A 19,528-nucleotide genomic window follows, 5' to 3' on the forward strand; every position below is an offset into this window, starting at 1 on the left:
AGGAAGCCTGCTAAACAACCAGTGGGGCCCCTTGACGATAGAAATACAAAAGGAGCACTTAAAGATGATAAAGTCATTGCGGAGAAACTAAATAGATTCTTTGCTTCAGTCTTCACGACTGAGGATGTTAGGGAGATTCCCAAACCTGAGCTGGCTTTTGTAGGTGACAAATCCGAGGAACTGTCACAGATTGAAGTGTCACTAGAGGAGGTTTTGGAATTAATTGATAAACTCAACATTAACAAGTCACCGGGACCAGATGGCATTCACCCAAGAGTTCTGAAAGAACTCAAATGTGAAGTTGCTGAACTATTAACTAAGATTTGTAACCTGTCCTTTAAATTGGCTTCTGTACCCAAATGACTGGAAGTTAGCTAATGTAATGCCAATATTTAAAAAGGGCTCTAGAGGTGATCCTGGCAATTACAAACTGGCAAGTCTAATGTCGGTACCGGGCAAATTAGTCGCAACAATAGTTAAGAATAAAATTGTCAAACACATAGAAAAACATAAATTGTTGAGCAATAGTCAACATGGTTTCTGTAAAGGGAAATCGTGTCTTACTAATCTTTTAGAGTTCTTTGAAGGGGTCAACAAACATGTGGACAAGGGGGATCCAGTGGACATAGTGTACTTAGATTTCCAGAAAGCCTTTGACAAGGTCCCTCACCAAAGGCTGTTATGTAAATTAAGCTGTCATGGGATAAAAGGGAAGGTCCTTTCATAGATTGAAAACTGGTTAAAAGACAGGGAACAAAGGGTAGGAATAAATCGTAAATTCTCAGAATGAGAGGGGTAACTAGTGGTGTTCCCCAAGGGTCAGTCCTAGGACCAGGCCTATTCAATTTATTCATAAATGATCTGGAGAAAGGGGGTACAAAGTGAGGTGGCAAAGTTTGCAGATGATACTAAACTACTCAAGATAGTTAAGACCAAAGCAGATTGTGAAGAACTTCAAAAAGATCTCACAAAACTAAGTGATTGGGCAACAAAATGGCAAATTAAATTTAATGTGGATAAATGTAAAGTAATGCACACTGGAAAAAACAACCCCAACTATACATAGAATATGATGGGGGCTAATTTAGCTACAGGGAAAAGATCTTGGGACTCATCGTGGATAGTTCTCTGAAGATGTCCACGCAGTGTGCAGAGGCGGTCAAAAAAGCAAACAGGATGTTACGAATCCTTAAAAAGGGGATAGAGAATAAGACTGAGAATATATTATTGCCCTTATATAAATTCATGGTACGCCCACATCTCAAATACTGTGTACAGATGTGGTCTCCTCATCTCAAAAAAGATATGCTGGCACTAGAAAAGGTTCAGAAAAGGGCAACTAAAATGATTAGGGGTTTGGAGAGGGTCCCATATGAGGAAAGATTAAAGAGGCTAGGACTTTTCAGCTTGGAAAAGAGGAGACTAAGGGGGGATATGATAGAGGTATATAAAATCATGAGTGATGTTGAGAAAGTGGATAAGGAAAAGTTATTTACTTATTCTCATAATACAAGAACTAGGGGTCACCAAATGAAATTAATGGGCAGCAGGTTTTAAACAAATAAAAGGAAGTTCTTCACGCAGCACACAGTCAACTTGTGGAACTCTTTACCTGAGAAGATTGTGAAGGTTAGGACTATGGCAGTGTTTAAAAGAGAACTGGATAAATTCATGGTAGTTAAGTCCATAAATGGCTATTAGCCAGGATGGGTAAAGAATGGTGTCCTTAGCCTCTGTTCATCAGAGGACGGAGATGGATGGCAGGAGAGAGATCACTTGATCATTGCCTGTTAGGTTCACTCCCTCTGGGGCACCTGGCATTGGCCACTGTTGGTAGACAGATACTGGGCTAGATGGACCTTTGGTCTGACCAGTATGGCTGTTCTTGTGTTCTTACCAATGGCTCCATAGAGCCAGGCCTATGCTCAGAAGGGGCTCCAGCCTGCTCCACTTGCACTGTGCCCTGAGATCCTGCTGGCTCCCCTCACCCACCACTTGCTCCTCTCGGCCTGCCAGCTGGCCAACCAAGGATTCCTTTCTGCTCCCTGGCCCCATCTCCCTGCTCATCTCTGTCCCCTGGCCAAACCCAGTGCACCTCTGGCTCTGGGGCAGTCTCTTGCTTCCCACCACCTGTGAAGCCCTGCCGGTCTCCCCAGAGCTGAGCCGCCTGGGACTGGTGCAGAAGCCTGGCCAATCTCAGCCACGGAGGGGGGAGGGAACAACGGGGGCAGGGGGGGCATAGCTGGGCCACTCCAGGCAACTGTGTCTTGAGGGATCCTGGCTGGGGCATGCCCTGGCCTGGCTGATCACGTCACTCCCAAGAGGCTGGAGTGATTCCCAGCTCAAGGGCCAGCCCTAGTTATGCTGCTGGCTCAGCCCCTCTGACAGTCTCCTCCCAGCAGGGCCGGTGAGTGTGGCCAGGAGACAGGGCATGAGGGAGAGGGTGTCCAGGGGGTTGGGCTGTGAGGTGGCAGGGACGTTCTGTGTGTTGTGGCACTAGGGAGTGAGGGTTCTATGTGGGGTGCTAGTCAGTTGTGGTGGGGCTGTGGGCATGAGTGGTTTTATGCAGGGTGCTGTGCATTTGTGGGGGATGTCTGGGAGAACACTGGGCTCTGGCCACAGGGAGTTGTTGGGTGGGGTTGTGGCATGACATGGGCTTGCCCCAGAGGGGAGGGGGCATGCTGGGAGCACAGAGCCAGGAGCCACTGTGCATCTGGCAACAGCCAGTTTGTAAACAGTGTCCTTGCACTGGGCTGCACAGAGCAGGGCCACCCCTGCCATCTCCTGCCCCATTGACTCTGGCTGGCCCCAGGCTGGGGACTGACCTCCCTGTGCCATGCTCCACTGCCTCCGTGGGGGCCCACAAAAGGTTAATCTGGCCCTGCCCAGCATCTCTGCGTCCAGCACCTGTGGCCCGGGATGCACGGCGAGCAGCCCCGCTGGGAAGGCGAAAGTGTCTCGGGCAGGGGCTCAGCGCTTGTGGCGCGGGACAAGTGGGCCAGGCCTGATCGCTGCGTAGGCTGCAGGCAGCGCCCAGAGACGTAGGAAGCCCACGAGGCAGCCGCACTCACTCCGCTCCGGGAAAGTAACGGCGCCAGCAGGCTCCTAACGCGCTGCCCACTGCGTTTGGAACCTTACGGGGGCTGTAGCCCCGGTGCATGTTGGGCCCTGTAGTCTCATTCCGTCCAGGTGCAGGCCGGGCCTCGCGGTCCCCATGGCGCTGCGTTCTGCTCTATGTGACGCTGCCGGCGAGGGTAGTGGGCGTGTCGCGAGCCGCTGGGGGGCCGGCCCTCGTGCAGGCCGGTGATGAGCGGTTAAGCCGGCCCCTGCCTGCGGCTCACTGGTTGCCGGCCGGCGAGGGGGTTCCGGGGCGGAGTTCGTTCCTCTCACGCCTGTCCCGGCTCCTTGCGGCAAGTTCGCTCTCGGCGTCTGCGGTGAGGGAAATGCTCGAAGTCAGCAGCGGGGACGAGGCCGAGAGCCCCCTGGAGAGCGGGACCGCCCCGGAGAGCAGCAAGAGGAGGAGGAGGCGGCACAAGGTACCGGCGCCTTTTGCGCCGTGAGGCTGCGTGCGGCAGGGTCCTGGCTGCCTCTGGCGAGAACCAGGCTCCCCAGGGCTGCCAACCTGCCGTCGGGCTGGACTCGTGGGCTGCAGCGTGGCCAGCAGGGCTGGTGCAAGGATATTTTGTGCCCTAGGTGAAACTTCTATCTTACGCCCCTCCCCCCCCAAAAAAGTCACATACATTATACACGGTCACAGAGTAACATGTTATAATTTAGAAGTTATGTTTCTGCGCTTTAAGTTTAGCAAATTTAGAAACAAGTTCCTCCAAGTCAATGCTGTGAGCAATGCCATGTTCTAGTGACAAGGTAGATAGCCCGACAAGTCTTTGTTACAACATTGATGTTCGCATGTATGTTTTTATCAACTTGAGCTTCGAGGAGCTTCGCTCACCACTGGCTACAGAAACTGGGAGAGTCAAGAGGATGCAAAGAGCAATAACTGTGTTAGGGACACTATCTGTCAGCTGGGGGTCAGGGCTGTGGGGGGACGGGGTGAGGGGGTTTCCAGCTCAGAGGGACTGGGCTCGGAGCTGGGGGTCAGGGCTGTGGGGGGGATGGGGTGAGGGGGTTTCCAGCTCAGAGGGACTGGGCTCGGAGCTGGGGGTCAGGGCTGTGGGGGGATAGGGTCAGGGGGGGTGCCTGGGGGCACTGGGGCAGCTCAGCTTTGCAGGCTGCTGTTCTCTCCAGCCATCTAGGCACAAGGGGAGCAGGAGCAGGGACCAGCCAAGGATCAAGGGGGCAGGAGCACAGGCACCTGAGGCCGACCTGTGGGGAAACACTTGCTTATCTTGCCCAACGCATGAGTGTCGGGGTCCTCTTTCTTCCTCTACTCCACCAGACCACGGCTGAGGCTCTTTTCTTCTTCGTGCCCCTCGCTGGGGCTGACGTGGAGGCTGAGCCAAGGGGAGCCGCTGCTTTCCTCCAGAAGCCGTGGTGTCACGCCGCTGTCGCAGGGCCCCTGCCATGTGCCCGAAGCAGAGCTGAAGCTCTGCCCAGTCGCCGGCGCCCCCGCCGGCAACGAGAAAAATTGCATAGGCTGGAGCTCCTGCTCTGGGAGGAAGAGGGATTCTGAGCCTCTGCCTGCAGCCCAGGGATTCCCCTGGGTCAGCATGCCGTCGGCAGCCTGAACCTCTGGGATGCCGCGGCGGCGCCCTGACCCAGGGGACCCCCTGGGCTGCCGGCTGCCACGGCGGCGCCCTGACCCAGGGGACCCCCTGGGCTGCCGGCTGCCGCTGGCAGCTCAGACTCTCTCTCTGTCTCAGCAGCAGCAGCTGCTCAACCATTTAAAAAAAATTGGGGGGTGCCGCTTTTTGGCGCCCCCAAATCTTGGCTCCCTAGTCAAGCGCCTAGTCCACCTAAATGGTTGCACCGGCCCTGATGCCATCGCTGCTTCACTTCTCCCGCCTTCCAGGCTTGCGGTGCCAATCAGTTTAGGTGCTGCAAGCCTGGGAGGTGGGAGAAGTGAAGCAGCCACAGCGTGCTCGGGGAGGAGGCGGGGCAGGGGTAAGCTGGGGCGGGGAGTTCCCCTGCGTGCCACACCCCCCCTTACTTGCTGCAGGTGGCCCTCTCCACTCTCCCCTGCCCCAGAGCCCTCCGCCTAAATGCTGGTGGCGACTGGGGCAGCCGAAGATCCGGCTGCCACAGTTGCTGCCAAAAAAATGCTGCCCCCCAAATCCTAGCACCCTAGGCGACCACCTAGGTCGCCTAAATGGTTGCACTGGCTCTGGTGGCCAGGTTGTGTGGGAGCGGGGTGGCCAGTGCTGTCCCTGCGCGGGATCCCCAGTCTCGCGCTCATCCAGCGGGGTGGCGGCGACTCTTGCCCGGGGGATCCCTGGGGCGTCGGTTGGGTGTTGGGCAGCATTCCCTCCCCAGCCCGCTTGTTTCTGTTACTCGATGGTCGTGCCTCCCGGGCCCCTCCGGTGCTGATCCCTGGCGACCGCTTACGGAGAGGTGCTGCCTTTCCCATGTTCACTCTTTTCTCCTTGTCTCTCTTGCCCTTTCCCGTGTAACTTGCCCTTAGCAGTGCTGGTATGTAACCCGGTTAGATGTCCCCAGTGCTTTTAGCTTTTCATATTATACCCAGGCAGTGTTTTTGTGTGCTGGTGGCATTGTTGTGCAGGAATCAGGAAGTGCATTGCACAGCGATCCCTAGAAGCACTAGGACAGTAGAGCTGGATTTGGGATAAAAATCACTTTTTGTCTGTTCATTTCGTACTCTCAGCTCAAAAACCTGTGCTGTGGTATGAATCCTGTAGTCTGTTTTATGACAGACTCTCTTAGGGTATGTCTCCACTGTGAAATTACTCTGATTTTACATAAGTCGATTTTTGGGAACAGATTGTATAAAGTCAAGTGCATGCGTCCACGCTAAGCACATTAATTCGGCGGTGTGCGTCCATAGTACTGTGGCTAGCGTTGACATTCTGAGCTTTGCACTGTGGGTAGCTATCCCACAGTTCCCGCAGTCCCCGCTGCCCATTAGGATTCTGGGTTGAGCTCCCAATGCCTGATGTTGCCAAAAATATGTTGTGAATGGTTACGGGTAAATGTTATCCGTCAACCCTCCCTCCGTGAAACCAACGGCAGACAATCATTTTGCACCCTTTTCCCTGGATTGCCCAAGCAGACGCCATAGCACGGCAAGCATGGAGCCCGTTCAGCTCACCGCAGCAGTTATGAGAATTGTAAACGCCTCACACATTATTGTGCAGTTTATGCAGAACCAGAAGCTGAAAAACCAGGCGAGGAGGTGACGGCAGCGCGGTAATGAGAGTGATGAGGACACGAACACAGACTTCTCTCAAAGCGCGGGCCCTGGCAATGTGGACATCGTAGTGTTAATGGGGCAGATTCATGCTTTGGAATGCCGATTCTGGGTCCGGGAAACAAGCACAAACTAGTGGGATTACATAGTGTTTCAGGTCTGGGATGATTCCCAGTGGCTACAAAGCTTTCGCATGCATAAGGGCACTTTCATGGAACTTTGTGACTTGCTTTCGCCTGCCCTGAACCACAAGAATACCATGATGAGAGCAGCCCTCGCAGTTGAAAGCAAGTGGCAATAGCCCTTTGGAAGCTTGCAATGCCAGACAGCTACTGGTCAGTCAGGAATCAATTTGGTGTGGGCAAATCTACTATGGGGGTTGCTGTGATGCAAGTAGCCAACGCAATCACTGAGCTGCTGCTATCAAAGGTAGTGACTCTGGGAAACGTGCAGGTCATAGTAGATAGCTTTGCTGCAATGGGATTCCCTAACTGTGGTAAGGCGATAGATGGAACCCATATCCCTATCTTGAGATTGGACCACCAAGGCAGCCAGTACATAAACCGCAAGAGGTACTTTTCAATGCTGCAAGCACTGGTGGATCACAAGGGACTTTTCACCAACATCAACGTGGGATGGCAGGGAAAGGTTCATGACGCTCGCGTCTTCAGGAACTCTGGTCTGTTTAAACGGCTGCAGGAAGGGATTTACTTCTCAGACCAGAAAATAACTGTTGGGGATGTTGAAATGCCTATAGATATCCTTAGGGACACAGCCTACCCCTTAGTGTTCTGGCTTATGAAGCCATACACAGGCATCCTGGACAGTAGTATGGGGCTGTTCAACTATAGGCTGAGCAAGTGCAGAATGGTGGTAGAGTGAGCATTTGGACATTGAAGGGTCACTGACACAGTTTACTGTCTTGCTCAAACCTCAGCGAAACCAATATTCTCATTGTTATTGCTGCTTGCTGCGTGCTCCACAATGTCTGTGAGAGTAAAGGGGAAACATTTATGACAGAGTGGGAGGTTGAGGCAAATTGCCTGGCCGCTGATTACCGCACAGCCAGACAACAGAGTGATTAGAAGAGCACATCAGGAAGCGCTGCGCATCAGAGAAGCTTTGAAAACCAGTTTCATGACTGGTCAGGGTACTGTGTGACAGTTCTATTTGTTTCTCTTTGATGAAACAACCCGCCCACTTGGTTGACTCTAATTCCCTGTAAGCCAACTGCCCTCCCCCCTTTGATCACAGCTTGGAAATAAAGTCACTGTCATTTAAGAACCATGTATTCTTTATTAATTGATTATAAAAATAGGGAGATAACTCACAAGGTATCCTGGGTGGGGTGTGGGAGGAGGGAAGGAAAAGGTCACTTCAAAACTTGTTGAATGACAGCTTTCTGTCTACTGGGGTGATATAGTTGGGTGCCTGGAGCCGCCTCCTGCGCTCTCTTCACCCCCGGCATTCTTGGGCATCTGGGTGAGGAGGCGGCTATGGAACTTGGGGAGGAGGGAGAGCAGTTAAACAGGGGCTGCAGCAGCAGTCTCTCTAGCTGACGTTCCTGCACCTCCACCAGACGCAGATCATGTCCGTTTGTTCCCACGGTAGCCCCAGCGTTGCATCCTGCTTCCTCTGATCTTCCTGACGCCACCTCTCCTCACGTTCACTAGCCGCTTTCCTGTCCTGTGCTATTGTGTCCCTCCACACTTTCTGCTGGGCTCTTTCAGTATGGGACACCTGCATAGCTCAGAGAACATTTCATCGTGTGTGCGTTTTTTTTCACCGCCTTATCTGAGATAGCCTTTGGGACGGAGGAGGGAGGCTTAAAACATCTGCAGCTGCAAGAGGAAAAAAAGGGAGAGAAGTATTTTAAAAAGATACCCATTGTTCTGTAAAATGTATACTCTTTCACAGTGAACAACACTACTCACATTACATAGCACATGTGATTTCGGTACAAGGTCATTTTTTGCATCTTATATTGAGTGCCTGCGGCTTTGGTGTTAGGGCAGCAGAATTCGGCTTGCAGGCAGCTATGGTAAGCCATAGTCTTTCAGCTTCTGCAACGTTTGTAACAGCAGCGCCCTCCTTTCCCATACCAAGCAAAACCCATTGAGTTGTCCATTTAGGGCTGTGGTTTTCATGTTAACGTGCAGCAGCACAAACCAAACTATCCCCCCTCCTTTTCTCTGGGATGACTGCTTTAACCCTCCCCCCAACTGCACCGCGTGGCTGGTATCAGGCAAGATCCCTGCTAGCCAAACGTGAACAGCTCAGCGCCAATGTTTCCCGCCCCCGCTTGGCTAACTGCGGGGAGGATTTCTTTTCAGCTACCTGCAAACAGCCACCTATGAATGTCCCCTTAATTAAATTCCCATATTTCAACCAGGTTACCATGAACAATATCTCTCCTGAGGATAACACAGCGAGATAAAGAACGGATGTTGCTTGAATGCCAGCAAGCACCGGGACCATACACTGCTAGGCTTTGTCATGCAAAGATACCAGATTACTTGCTACTAGCATGGCATGGTAAAGTGTCCTACCATGGAGGATGGAATAAGGCTGCTGTCCCCAGAAACCTTCTGCAATGGCTTTTAGAGTACCTCCAGGAGAGCTTCATGGACATGTCCCTGGAGGATTTCTGCTCCATCCCCAGACACGTTAACAGACTTTTCCAGTAGCTGTACTGGCCACAAGTGCATCCCAAGTCCTCAGGGCAAATTAATCATTAAAAAACACTTGCTTTTAAATCATGTTTTATATTTACAAAGGTACACTCACCAGAGGTCCCTTCTATGGCTTCATGGTCCGGGATACCTCCTCGGGAGGGTTGGGAGGGTATTTCAGTCAGGATGAGAAAAAGATCCTGGCTGTCGGGGAGGACGGTGTGCTGTGTGCTCTCCTCAACCTCATAGTCGTCGTCCTCATCTTCCCCATCCGCAGAATCCTCAGGCATGGCGACTGAGAGTACCCCATCATCGGAGTCCACAGCCAAGGGTGGGGTAGTGGTGGCAGCCCCCCATAGACTCATATGAGTCTATAATTTCCTGCAGCTCAGCGTAGAAGTGGCATGCCTGCAGCTCTGTCCCGGAGCATCCGTTTGATTATTTGGTTTTCTGGTACGCTTGTCTCAGCTCCTTAAGTTTCATGCGGCACTGTGTTGAGTCCCTGTTGTGGCCTCTGTCCATCATGGCCTTGGAGATTTTTTCAGAAGTTTTGGCATTCTGTCTTTTGGAACAGAGTTCTGATAGCACAGATTTGTCTCCCCGTACAGCAATCAGATCCAGTACCTTCCGTACAGTCCATGCTGGAGCTCTTTTTCAATTCTGGGACTGCATGGTCACCTGTGCTGATCAGTTGTCCATGCTGGGTAAACAGGAAATGAAATTCAAAAGTTCTCGGGGCTTTTCATGTCTACCTGGCCAGTGCATCCGAGTTCAGATTGCTGTCCAGAGCGATCACAACGGTGCACTGTGGGATAACTCCTGGAGGCCAATACTGTCAAATTGCATCCGCACTAACCCTAATTTGAACTGGCAATGTTGATTTCAGCACTACTCCCCTCGTCGGGAGGGAGTACAGAAATTGATTTTAAGAGCCCTTTATGTCGACAAAAGTGGCTTTGTTGTGTGGACAGATGCAGGTTTAATTTGATTTAATGCTGCTAAATTCGACCTAAACTCATAGTATAGACCAGGCCTTAGGGTTTCTTACTTCTCATATTTTGGTACTATTTACTGCTAGAAACAAACAGTATACCAAACTCAAGTCAAATGTGATATGGTAACCCTATGTTTCTGCTTCACACCAAAGTGTATGCTCACCTTTTTAAAAGGGATGAAGTATTTTATAGTATCTGTTACAAATAATCTGAAAAAGAGGGTAAAACTTTAGGATTAAACCATGATATTGATCTCTCTGAAATTCCTTAATGGGTTGCAAACTACTTTGTAAAAAAAAGCACGTGTATTATGGTTTGAGTTCCAAATGAATGGACAGTATAAATTCTTTGCAAATAAAATCAGAAAAATGCATGATGGGATTTTCCCCCATAACATGAATGAGTCTGTTTTCATTCACGTCCTTATGCAAAAGATGCCTCTGATTTTAACTAATATGAAAACAAGTATTTACAGATGGATAGAGAGCAACCAGTTCCTTTCATTCTTGGAACAATTTCATTCTTGGAACAATTTTACATTGTATGAAAATCTGCAGTTTTATTTTAATTGTGGTTTCTTTGTTTATTACTTAATAGAAAGATAAAAAAGAGAGTGAGTCTAAACACCATGATAAATCCAAGAAGAGGAAATCCCGAACAGAGGAAAATGGGCTGTCTGAAGATGACCTTGAACCTCCCAAACTCAAAAAGATGAAGGGGAGAGAGAGTGCGAATGGAGATACTGGGGAAAGAAGTCCAGAGCACAAGAAGAAATCCTTCTCCCTAAGCAATGGAGTCACCCCCACAAAAACACAATGTAATTTCAGTGAAGCATTAAGTGGAGAGTGTGACAGCGAACAGGAGCAGGTGCAAGTAGATGCTGGGTTTTGCTACAGTTGGGTTCCTCTGTTATACCGTGATTGAGTTTGGAAGAAATTCTCTTTAATAGATTTATTTTTCAACATTTGTTTTTGTGTAACCAATGTAAAGGATATTTAGTTTTTACTTAAATTACAACATGGGCAGCTGCAAAACTTATGCTGTGGGTAATAACTGCAGCCAGGTAGTGCTTTTAGATTCTGTATTAGTCATTCGATATGGATGCAGTTTCCAGGAGTCTATTTTAATTGGTCTATTTTGAATATAATTATTTTTTACAGTAAAGTAAACTTGAATTGCTTCTAGCTGAAAACTACTGCATATATGTATATGCTGTGCTCTAAATGTTTGTGCTTGACTTAATGCTCAAAAATCCCATGAGAAGAACTAGACTGATTTTAAAAATGAAAAATCTTTACTGCAGATTAGTTCCCCAAATATACCCAATCATAACAAGAGTTTATGCTTCTAAATGTAACCTGCTTATTGCTGAAAACCTTTTAGAAGCGTGGAGAGAAGCAGTAACTCCCATGTTCTTCTCTGTTGTTTCTTTATAGTTTTTTTTTTTCCCTTTCTTGAGCCCCATTTGATGTGAAATAGCAATAAGGTTAGTGCTCATTAGTCCTCCTTGTGGAGAGAAACTGAACCATCACACTGAATAGGCTTGTAAAGTTTTACTTGGTGCCCCTCAGAGCCCCCTCAAGTCCCCCATTCTAGCTTTCTTTCCCCAGAGTTCTGTATTGTAGCCACTACAAATTCAATTGATACAAGTTACACATAACTAGGGCTTCCAGTACTCCTTCAGTTTAATTCAAGGATGTTTATTTTTAAAACAGTTACTGGTGGCCCAGTGATAGTGATTTGTACTGCAATAAGCAAAAGTTGGGCTTGATTCCAAGCCATTTCTTACTCCCTGGATTAGCCTACTACTGGTGCACTGCTATGGAAATAGTTTCAAACCTTAAGTGCGTGAACCACAGTTCACTAATATCAATGCCTTCCACAGATTGTGATGCAGTTTTAATACGTTTTTGATGATATAGTGGCTCCAACACAGAATTCTGAGGAAAGAAAGCTAGGATGGGAGACTTCAGGGCTCTCTGAGGGGCACCAAGTAAAACTTTACAAGCCTATTTCAGTGTGATGGTTAGTCCTCCTTGTGGAGAGAGACTGAACCATCACACTGAAATAGGCTTGTAAAGTTTTACTTGGTGCCCCTCAGAGAGCCCTGAAGTCTCCCATCCTAGCTTTCTTTCCTCAGAATTCTGTGTTGGAGCCACTATATCATCAAAAACGTATTAAAACTGCATCACAATCTGTGGAAGGCATTGATATTAGTGAACTGTGGAGTACTGGAAGCCCTAGTAATGTGTAACTTGTATCAATTGAATTTGTAGTGGCTACAACACAGAATTCTGGGGAAAGAAAGCTAGAATGGGGGACTTGAGGGATCTGTGGAGGTCGTCAAGTAAAACATAACAAGCTTACTTTTCTGACTCTGTTCAGTCTCTCTCCACAAGAGGACTAATGAGCACTAACCTTGCTATTTCATATGCATTAGATAAAAAAAATGTGACTTCCTAATGTACTTTTTAAATCCTTTGCATGGAGGTCACGCAAGGCAGTGGTGTTCAGTAGTTAGAACAAGAGATTGGATTTCAGGACCTTGCATTGTGGTCCTGATCCTGCTACTGCAAAACGGACCTTGGGATTAGTCATTTAACCCTTTCTGCCTTAATTTTCTTACCTCTGAAATGCTCAATACTTATGTGCAAAGTATTATTTTTACCTAACAGGAACTGACTGTAGAGCAGAAGGAAGGTGCTTTCTCCAATTTTTGTATTTCCAAAGGGACTATTGAGCTTCTTCGAGGTAACTTTCATGGCATAATAATTTAACAGTAAAACTGACAGAACAGAAGCATCTTTAATTCTGTTTGTGTTGATTGTGAGGGAAAAAGTAGTAATAAGATGTGTCCCCTACCCTTGTGAATGCAAACACTATTGTCACACTTCTGGTGGTACCCAAATGGCATGGTATCCACATATGTCATCCTAGTCAGCTCAGCCTTTATGCTAGAACTTTAACTAACATGAACCCAATATCAAGATACTGTGGCTTAAAATTACTTTATTCCATTTACAGAATAAGAATTAATTCCACTGAAATTGAGCTAAAAGTTCTACAATAAATACTGATGAACAAATTTATAACACAATATTTGTATGTAATATTATAACAGGTTCAAGTAATTCATAAACGACTGTTTCAAATCAAACAGTACTCAAGCGATTGAAGAAATGGGTGGAGAGTACTGCATACGTAGGGCAGCAGAATTATTCTTTTGAAGGAAAGTTGGTGGGCAGGAACAGAGTAATCAATATCTCTGGCAATGCAATGTTAGCAAATTGAGTGAAGTGAGTCCAACTGGATTATTATTGAACTGGATTCTGAGACTTAGTAAACTAGAGAAGGTGATATAATCCTGCTTTTTCTGGGAATAGTGTCTAGTCTGCTTGTGATGTTCTGCCATGTTCAAGTTTACACACATAGAGCACCAAATATAATGTACTTATCAGCTCATTGGACCTTTTAACAAAGCCTTATTCGACTGTCTCACAGCTCGAGGTGTAACATACCTGTTTCCTGTACAAGTAAAGACCTTCAAGCACATATATGATGGCAAAGATGTTGTAGCTCAAGCTCGAACTGGAACTGGAAAAACATTCTCTTTTGCCATTCCCTTGATTGAAAAGCTTCAGGGAGAAATACAGGAGAGGAAAAGAGGCCGCACGCCAAAGGTAACTAAATTACCTGATAGTGAACAAATTCTGATGTCACATTTACTGTTTTTTTGTTGTGCTGGTTCAGGTTTTTAGTCATCTCTGAAAAAGGATTCTTAAAGTATGTGCTCATGTAGATTCTGCTGTAGGTGTGTATGTGCCTTCGGTTCTTCAAGTGATTGCACATGGACGTTCTACTCTTGGTGTATGTTTTTACCTCAAGCACTGTTTTTCATAGATTCATAGATTCATAGACTCTAGGACTGGAAGGGACCTTGAGAGGTCATTGAGTCCAGTCCCCTGCCCTCATGGCAGGACCAAATATTGTCTAGACCATCCCTAATAGACATTTATCTAACCTACTCTTAAATATCTCCAGAGATGGAGATTCCACAACTTCCCTAGGCAATCTATTCCAGTGTTTAACTACCCTGACAGTTAGAAACTTTTTCCTAATGTCCAACCTAAATCTCCCTTGCTGCAGTTTAAGCCCATTGCTTCTTGTTCTGTCATTGGAGGCTAAGGTGAACAAGTTTTCTCCCTCCTCCTGATGACACCCTTTTAGATACCTGTTGTCAGAATGTTTCCCCTAGTAGTACCCATCAGTGCAGCACGAGCAGTCTCTGCTGCCACGTGCCACTGTGTGCAAGTATAAAGGGCGAAGCTGCCCCTGATTCCCTGAGTTCCTTCTTACTGCCCTTGACAGGTGTTGGAATTTGTCTTGCTTCAGCAAGTTCTTTCAGCATCTAGTTGTATATAGATTCCCAGTCTTAGTTAGTAATAACATTTCGTTTATTAAAATTTGTTTCTCAGGTTCCCAATTTCAGGGTTGCATTTGTCGGTATTGAGGAATGCCTTAGTGACTGGGCTTCAAGCCCTATATTTCATCTAAACTGATGCCTGTGCGTGGCCCACATTCTAGTTTAAAGGTGTCTGGGTGAGTCTCACATTAGGGATTGGTATGAGGTTTGTAATGACTTCAAGCTGAGGACCAAGAAAGTTAGAGAGGTCAGGCTAAAGTTTCTTTTGAGGGAGACCTTCAGAGGGTGTTCAGCACTTGGGCTTCTCTGAGAAGTGCACGTCTGATATTGGCAGAGTCCTGGCACCACTCATCCTCTCTGTTGCGCAGGAGGAATCATAGGAGTTCCAAGTAGAGGAAGACAAGCTTTTCCATTCTTTCTACTCCCAGTTGGTGTCTTAATTTTGAATGAAACTAACTGAATGAACTGAAATGAAGAAAATATTCTCTTTGATATTCTCTGCAGAAGTGAATACTGCTGTCAAAAGCTGGTTTATCACTGTAACAAATTGCAATTCCAGGTACTTAGGCAGTGACTTCCACCAATTCAGTGGTTTGACTTTCTTTAGAAATTCAGCAGCAAATATGTACTGCTTGAATATTTTTAAATTTAAAATATTTTAATAGATTATATTAAGTTTAGGTCTTAACATAGGTTGTCATGTGCTGTAATTTTCTATGTGAGATAGCAGTGTCTCTTACAAGCATGTAAAATGATGAGTTTGTGATTTGATGAGGCCATAGGAACCTTGAACTGTGCTTTAAATGTCATTTCTTTAAACCTGCAACAATTACAATAGAGGTGTAAATTTACCAACCTAAATGGAAAACCAGTATGGCTTCTTGACAGACTCCAAGTGAAGTAACATCTATTTTTAACTCTTTCTTCCTTCTTTGTAGGTGTTAGTTCTTACTCCCACTAGAGAGTTGGCAAACCAAGTAGCCAGAAACTTCAAAGACATCACCAAGATACTCTCAGTGGCTTGTTTTTATGGAGGAACTGCATACAGTGGACAAAGTAAGTAAGGTTCTAATGATTGACCTGCAGATTGATTGGTAACACTTCAAACACTGTTGTCTCTCTCCAAATAAATAATTTTAATCAGAAACTGAAAACTCTTAAAGAAACTAAGTAGCCTACTCTGTCCATCTGTGCTAGGAAAACAAGAGGATCCTTAGTAAAACACACAGCTGCCTTCCTTATTCCAGGGGTCATGCACCTCTTCCACATTGACTTGGGTGTTTGAGAGAAAGGAGGACATTTCCTGCTACATGTATATGAAAACATTGTGTTTTCTTGTAAACAACCTTTGTCTTACAAACATCAAGAAAGTAAATCTAAAAGTGGAAGATGTTAAGTCTTAAAGCTGTCAATGGAGATGGCATCTGTGCAAGTAGCTGGATCTCTTATGGAGAATATCCTTATATCCAGGAGGATGGAGGAAACATTCTATATTACGGTAATGTTATTAGTTATATCAGGATGGTTGTGAATGCATAACTAGGATGGAAAGAAGACACTTCATTGTTAATTATGCATCATGGGCATAGCTATTGGGTTTGGCTGGGATCGAGAAGGAATCCTATTTTTCTGTAGGATTTCAGGAAACGGGGGTTAAGTGACATTGACAGCATGAAGAAGTTTTCAGAGACAACACTTCTTTAACATTTTTTAATTCAACTTTTTTGTCCCAGTTTTGAACTAGTGAGCTTTGGTAAACTAACTAATGGCTTGATAGTTTAGTTTTCCCAAGAGTCATTTCAGTTTGATTAAAATAAATAATTTGGAAAGAGCCAACTGTTTCTTAACTGCTTAAAAAAATAACTTGTTTACTCACCACTAAACTCTCATTGCCCTTCTCATTCTTATTAGAAAAAATATTTCACAATGCTGAGACCATTGTGGTCCCTGTCTGTCCTTTTTATCATTTTTTTTCATTCCCCTTCTCTTGTTTTATTTGGGAAATGAACTCTGACATAAAACTTCACAAGCTGTGGCTTCAGTATTTCTCAGCTGTATAAATTTTCTGATCTCTGTTCAGCTATAACATTTATCAGTGCATTATTGCCAATATAGTGAAAGTGATCCTGTACTTGTAAACTGCTGCCATTTTCTAAACTCTTCTGCTCTTACGTGTATCTTTTACTAATTTTTCTTTCAGTTGATTTAATTCGAAGTGGTATTGACATCTTGGTTGGGACCCCAGGTCGAATCAAAGACCACCTTCAGAATGGCAAGCTTGATCTTTCCAAACTCAAGCATGTTGTCCTGGATGAAGTTGACCAGATGTTGGACATGGGCTTTGCTGAACAAGTGGAGGACATTTTACGAGTTGCGTACAAGAAGGGTAAATTCAGTATTTAAGTGAATAGTAAGGAATATCATTTAGTAATTAGACCACTAAAACCCAGGTGGTTGCATGTGGTGTTATAACACCATGTAAATCAACTGTCTTGTGACAAGATTAATGGTAGTGAAAACGAATGAGTGCTATGGAAACCTGCTGGAGATGTCTCTATCTAGTGTACTATAGATCTGGAAATCATTAATAGAATCTTCAGACCCTATAAGATGTCACTCTTCAGGCATGGCCCAAGTCCATCTGCCAATGTCAGCTAGATAACTTTCCTTGGCACTTATCCATAGGCTGAAATGGAAAGTTGGCACTCCTAAGCAGTGTCAGTGGAAGCTCCCTACTCTTACCCTTTTCAGTATGTTAATGGGGTCTGGACATCTCATCAGGCTAGTATTTAATCTTGAAGATAAACCCTTCCTCTTTTTAATCCAGTTTTTTTTTCTCCCTGTATCTGTAATTAATTTGGGATTAGGATTGTCAAGCCATCTGGAGTGGTTCACGAACATGGGTGCCAACGTTAAGGCAGACTTACAAACCAGGGCATAAACTGGTTGTGTGTTCTATAATTAGATTTCACCAACCAATTGTCAAATGTGAACTCTTTAAGCTCCATATAACAGCATTAGCATGGAGTCACAGACAGTTCCCTTGGGCACTCTCTGGTGTCTCTTGCCATCCAGGTAAGCCTGCCTTTTGGTAGATGGTCCCTTACTCCCAAAATTACAATAATTTTCAGGTTACTCCTAGTTCCAAAGGACCAGTCACTTACTTACCCTAGATCAATTTTACCATAGATCTCTCAAAAAAGATGACACTTGTAGCCAATCTTGTAATAGACTAACTAAAGATTTATTAACTCTTACTAATTTGTCTTAGTTATTTATAAGATTAAAGCAGGTAAACATGCACACAAATTAGTTAAAGCCTTAGGTTTCAAAAAGAAATTGAAGCTGCTGTAATGTACTACCTCTACATGTCTTTTAGGGCTAACCCAAGCTAAGTAGCTTGGGGATCTCTTGCTTATACTTAAAATATTGCCTTCTCCAGATTCAAAGCAGCATAATGATACAGTTCCTTCTGGTCAAGGATTTTTAGTCCAGAGTTCAAACTGTGATAGGAGGAGTGTATGATAGGTTGGACACTCCCCCACCCCCTCTCCAGGGTGCCACCTGATGTACTGGGGTTTCACTGGGCCCACCTGTTCCACCAGCCTGGGTTCCCTCACCCTGTCCTGCTGCACGTGTGCACACGCACATACAGGTAGAGACACACCCCGCTGCAGAATGACACCAATACTGAAATCAGTGCTGCATGGGAAGGCTTTCAGCTAGGGAATTGCCTAGCACTCAAGTGCACACACCTTCTGGAAAGTAAACCCCAAATTGTATTGTTTTGTGCTGTATAAAGATCTATACAGTGTAAACTCATGAAATATGCTCCCTCCCTCAATGTGGAGGAAAATATGCACAGCTTTCCTCCTGCTCCAAGCCAGTATGAATTGCACAAACTGTGTTTTAGAATAAAAAACAAATTTAACTACAAAAGATTATAAGTGATTATAAGGGATATCAAACAAATCAGAACAGATTACTGAGCAAATAAAACAAAATACTCAACCTAAACTTAAAACACTAAATTAACTGGTTAATAGCGAATTCTGACCCTAAATGTTGTGTTATGCTGGTTGCAGAGTTTCTTGAAGGTAAACTGCAATGCTTTCAACTAAAACTCCAGGTATTCTTTTCACAGGAATTCCTTTCTTCTTTGCTTCAGTCTTCACGGCTAAGGAGGTTAGGGAGATTCCCAAACCTGAGCTGGCTTTTGTAGGTGACAAATCTGAGGAACTGTCACAGATTGAAGTGTCACTAGAGGAGGTATTGGAATTAATTGATAAACTCAATATTAATAAGTCACCGGGACCAGATGGCATTCACCCAAGAGTTCTGAAAGAACTCAAATGTGAAGTTGCAGAACTATTAACTAAGATTTGTAACCTGTCCTTTAAACCGGCTTCGGTACCCAGTGACTGGAAGTTAGCTAATGTAACACCAATATTTTAAAAGGGCTCTAGAAGTGATCCTGGCAATTACAGACCGGTAAATCTAACGTCAGTACCGGGCAAATTAGTCGCAACAATAGTTAAGAATAAAATTCAGACACATAGAAAAAGATAAACTGTTGAGCAATAGTCAACATGGTTTCTGTAAAGGGAAATCATCTCTTACTAATCTATTAGAGGTCTTTGAAAGGGTCAACAAACATGTGGACAAGGGGGATCCAGTGAACATAGTGTACTTAGATTTCCAGAAAGCCTTTGACAAGGTCCCTCACCAAAGGCTGTTATGTAAATTAAGCTGTCATGGGATAAAAGGGAAGGTCCTTTCATAGATTGAGAACTGGTTAAAAGACAGGGAACAAAGGGTAGGAATTAATGGTAAATTCTCAGAATGGAGAGGGGTAACTAGTGGTGTTCCCCAAGGGTCAGTCCTAGGACCAATCCTATTCAATTTATTCATAAATGATCTGGAGAAAGGGGTAAACAGTGAGGTGGCAAAGTTTGCAGATGATACTAAACTACTCAAGATAGTTAAGACCAAAGCAGATTGTGAAGAACTTCAAAAAGATCTCACAAAACTAAGTGATTGGGCAACAAAATGCCAAATGAAATTTAATGTGGATAAATGTAAAATAATGCACATTGGAAAAAATAACCCCAAC

The 19,528-nt window shown here is 45.5% G+C and overlaps 1 protein-coding gene across 3 annotated transcripts in view; it reads left to right on the forward strand.

Moving 5' to 3' along the window:
• The first annotated feature begins 2,747 nt into the window (after nucleotides 1–2,747).
• Nucleotides 2,748–19,528, forward strand: part of LOC127053931 (nucleolar RNA helicase 2-like) — a 46,154-nt gene continuing 29,373 nt past the window's right edge. For 2 of the 3 annotated variants that reach the window (XM_050959396.1, XM_050959397.1), the window contains exons 1-6: nucleotides 2,748–3,536; nucleotides 10,590–10,859; nucleotides 12,668–12,743; nucleotides 13,494–13,672; nucleotides 15,354–15,471; nucleotides 16,616–16,801. In XM_050959396.1, the coding sequence (XP_050815353.1) occupies nucleotides 3,159–3,536; nucleotides 10,590–10,859; nucleotides 12,668–12,743; nucleotides 13,494–13,672; nucleotides 15,354–15,471; nucleotides 16,616–16,801 (1,207 nt within the window). In that variant the 5' untranslated portion in view covers nucleotides 2,748–3,158. The remainder of the gene's footprint in view (nucleotides 3,537–10,589; nucleotides 10,860–12,667; nucleotides 12,744–13,493; nucleotides 13,673–15,353; nucleotides 15,472–16,615; nucleotides 16,802–19,528) is intronic. The other variant, XM_050959398.1, reaches the window with a different exon arrangement.

Source organism: Gopherus flavomarginatus, chromosome 6 (genome assembly GCF_025201925.1).
Source record: "Gopherus flavomarginatus isolate rGopFla2 chromosome 6, rGopFla2.mat.asm, whole genome shotgun sequence".
Classification (NCBI taxonomy): Eukaryota; Metazoa; Chordata; order Testudines; family Testudinidae; genus Gopherus; species Gopherus flavomarginatus.